We start from the raw sequence: 4,169 nt of genomic DNA on the forward strand, positions 1-4,169 counted from the left end.
GGTGGGGTGGGGAGGTCTGTGCCCCACCCCCTACACATCACCTATGCACAAGGAGATGCTTCTATCCCCCTACCCCAGGCATGAAAGCTTGTGAATCCCAACTGTACCTAGTAGGCATTTCATACCGCTGGAGGTATTGATTGAATATTGCTTTTATTCCCCTGACTGTTTCAGAGACAAGGAGCAGAGTTCCAGTTCAAACTAAACAACAGGACTAGTAGCAGTGGGTAACAGATCTGGAGCCTCTCTATAGACCAATCCTTAACAGCCACCCCCAAAGTTTCTGCCAACTCTAATAGCTGCCATGGGACTATTCAAACAAGATCATGCCCTGCCAAAGGGCACAACAGAGGTATGGCTACCTTGGGCTGGCCTATCAACTCCTGCATCGCTGAGAGAAAATGGAAATTTAAGCTTATGGTACCCCCAGGGATACCAGATTTGTGCCTCAAATCAAGATAGCAGGCTAGGCTTTGTCCCTAGTATTTTAGTACTTCCCTGTGGGCAGCCCCTCCCTTCCATGACAAAACACCTCCTGAGAGGAGGATATGAAGGGTTGAAGGTGAATTTCCTACCTGAACAGCCCTAAGCAGGGAAAGAATAAGGGATAAGGTGCTTGTCCCTGTATTACTGAATGGCAAGGAGTGGGTATACACACCTGCCTAGACAACACAGATCTGGCTAAGCTGTGTGATGTCAGGACCTTGTGGCAGCAACTTAAGGCAAGTGTTCAGGTTTCCAGCTCCCCCTAGATATAGAGAGGTTCAGAGCTGAGGTGTGGCTGGAAGGAGGGTGGGGATTTTCAGCACTCACCTGGGGACAAGTCCTCAGAAAATGCGTTGGGGATTTTCAAGACTCACCTGGGGACAAGTCCTCAGAAAATGCGTTTTCTTCAGCTTTCTCATCATTCCAAACCCAGAGCTCCATCTCCCCTTGCTGGATGTGGCAGATTAAGTCTGGTGTGGGACCTTGATATCCTGTGTTGGGGAGTACAGAGAAGGTGTTTACTCTACTATCCAACGCCCAATCGGGATTTGGAAAAAGTATCCAATGAACTCAAACATTTTAATGGGGAATCAAAGGAAAAGGAAAGGATGACATTCAGGATAAAAGAGAAGTGACTACAGGCAGAAACCTTCAACAGATCATGGCCTTGGCCACCAAAGCAAGTGCAACGATGTTTGTATGAAATATAAATCATCATCTCCTCCAAAAGCTCATAGTGGCAGCAAGGAAGTTAGGCAGAGATGCAGTGATATGTGATATGCAAGGAGGAAGAAAGGGAATGCTTTTACATATTTTTGAGATACTGATTTGAAAACAGAGACATTGCATATATTTATATCCATCTATTGAACTGATCTTATTTCAGTAATTCTAGGCAACCCCCCCACCCCCAGAAATGTGTTTATTCTCAATAAAGGTTTACAGTGATGAGTCTTGAAAGTGAAAGGGCAATGACAGAATAATGACAATGGGGGCTTGTATATAGGAAAGAAAGTAATTCATTTTGACACTGCATAGAAAAGCATGTTGTTATAACAACTGTAGAAGCAACTACAGCAGCTTTTTCATCCAATGGGTGGATTGTTACAGGAGGTGATCCATAGCTGCATATGTGCTTTGGATATAGACTGTTTGCATTAGGGATATGGATAAAAGAAGGAAGAAGACACACTTTTTACAGAATGAAAAGGTCTATAGTATGGCACCAGTCAATGCAGTTTCCCAGGAAAATAATTTGATAAAGTTACCTCTAGAAGAGATGGTCATTCAATAAAAATAGGTGGCATAATGAACAGAAGTAGAGATATAACCAAATTCAAAAGTGACACCTTGTGAGAGCAACAAGGTCCTACACAGTATCGTACTTGCTGTCTTTGGCCTATTCTCAAAAAGGTAAAATAAAGAAAACATCAGGGAAAGGAAGAAATGGTGGAAGTCAGTGTAAACAGAAAGCCTGGGCTTTGTAACCAAGTTGACCAATAGTCTTATAAAATAGAGAGCTTAATGCAGATTCAGTATGAGATTCAGGGAAGGTTGCTTTACCTACAGTAAACAGGGAAGTCTTTGTGAAGAAACAGAAGTAGATTTGGATCCAGTCATATATTCAGAAAAGACAAGAGCTATACAAATAGCAGTAGCAAAAGAAGCAGCACTGAAAGGCTTGTATGGAGAGCTGGACACTACAGAGGATGAAAAACAATTGATATGCTGTCTTAAATCCATAATGATTAAACAAGAGACTTGAATAATGTTGTATTCAATGCTATTTGTGATGCAAAAAAAGTATTAACATGTGATCTGAAACAAATCTTGCGTTTTGAAATTTTATTGAGAGGGAGAATGTCTCAGAGAACATTTGGAGCCATTGACACTGTGAATAAAGTTGAAATTCCAGCTGACAGTGCAGAGAAAAATTGGGAAAGTGGTAAATTAAACTGAAAGCAAGCAAGCAAAAAAGTTTAGTAGTAGGTTCATGTACTCAACCTGTGGAAGCTCCTGAAGCATTAGAAGATGAAGGGAAATCGTGGTTTTGTACTTAATGAAAGAAACAATATAAGAAAGAAGATTTTAAATGAACGAAGACTAAGTATAATATCTATTTTCTCCTTCAAACAGAAAGGGAGTAATTACCAAAGTTCAAATGACAGGAGAACAAATATGACCTAGCCAGACTTGCCAAACTGATGATCAATTATTGTCGCCAGAGTCAACAGCAACAAACAGATCAGGGATAATCACTTTGGGGCTTGAGAAAAGGAAAGAGAGTGTCACTAATCATTAAGGAAAGCCCAGAAAACAATAAACTGGCCTTCAGACGTCTGGAAAAAATAAAAGCATTTGCGCAGGTCCCCAAGGAAGATCTTTAGTAGAGGCTGAGGAAGAAGAAAGCATCAGAAAAGGAAACCAGACTACTAAAAGATACGTACATCCTCCTCCACATAAAATCAGAACAAGAACCTGTCATTAAGTGAACAGTGGTTTTCACCAGGGCTCTGCCCTTAACCAGCTCCCTTTTACTCACAGGGATGAGTGTTACCAAAGAAGATCTTAAATCATCTGCACCACAGGTCATGCGATTTTTGCAAAGAGACTTCCCAATGCAAAGAACAATTTTAGCAGAAGACAACATCATAGAATGGCAAAGCAAGCTGTGGTCCACAGGGATGAAGATGCTAGAAAGTAATATGGGGGGAAACTTAGAAGGGCTTCTCATTAGAAGTACCTGTGGTCCATCACGTGGACAAGTGTCACTAGAGAAGGGGAGGGAATGGTAAAGCCACGGGCTGCAACAGCAACTGCTGCTAATGCCTCCATTGGTTACTACCCAGTGTAAGTTAAAAAGGAGGAGAAAGGGGATTGAGGGTAGAAACAGATGTCACCAAACTGCCTGGTACAGTGGAGCAGTCAGGAAATCCATAATCCAAGGCCAGAGAATCCATAGGTCTCCTCCATACCCAGGGCACCCCAGGCTTTCCCTGCTTAAAGAGATACATCCCTGGACTCTTCCCAGCCTGTCACCTCAAGTGGGAAACCCACAGCTTTCCCCACTTCTAAAAATCCCATGGGTGTATATCTACGTATGGACTGTCACAACCCAAGGGTGTGGTTTTTGTTTGTGCGCGCTTTGGCACTGCTAAATTATTTCCCGCCACTAGTAGCTTTCTTTGCAGGGTGCATTTCTAGGTTACAAAAGAGAAATGCACGGTGCAAGGAGTTCCTGCCATTCGTATGAAAATTTATATCCCACTATTGGCCAGTTCTAAATTATTCCCACGTGGCGGCTAGTGATTGGCTTGCTAGCCGTATAAGAGGCTTGAGTGGTTTCCGCCCAAGTTGGAGGACTTCACAACCATCAGGAGGAGGAGAACTTCACGTCTCGTGAAGATCTCTAAGCGCTGCGGAGCCTATTGGACCCAGCGTATATCTCAAGAAGACTATAAAGGTCTGATCAACCTCTGGCCTCTCCCCATCGCCAAACCCCTTCCCTGCGCACAAGTTCCACGGAGCCTAGCAAACTTCGTGTGAGTGTATTCAGAGCTCTTTGCTTCGAGTTACTTTCTTCGGTTGACACAACGGGCTCGCGGTTTAGAGCCTTCAACCGGATTGGGCTAGAAGGTTCACAGGAAGGAACTCTAGTCCGCCTCTCTTCTTTTCTGCCTGTC

At 43.2% G+C, this 4,169-nt stretch overlaps 1 protein-coding gene across 3 annotated transcripts in view; it reads right to left on the reverse strand.

Annotated features, from left to right (window-relative positions):
- The window catches only part of LOC102379578 (oocyte zinc finger protein XlCOF6-like), a 23,283-nt gene that overhangs the window by 5,694 nt on the left and 13,420 nt on the right, over positions 1–4,169 (reverse strand). For all 3 annotated transcript variants that reach the window (XM_025195344.1, XM_025195345.1, XM_014527392.2), the window contains one exon: positions 861–977. In XM_025195344.1, the coding sequence (XP_025051129.1) occupies positions 861–977 (117 nt within the window). The remainder of the gene's footprint in view (positions 1–860; positions 978–4,169) is intronic.

Source organism: Alligator sinensis, unplaced genomic scaffold, assembly GCF_000455745.1.
Source record: "Alligator sinensis unplaced genomic scaffold, ASM45574v1 scaffold719_1, whole genome shotgun sequence".
Taxonomy (NCBI): Eukaryota; Metazoa; Chordata; order Crocodylia; family Alligatoridae; genus Alligator; species Alligator sinensis.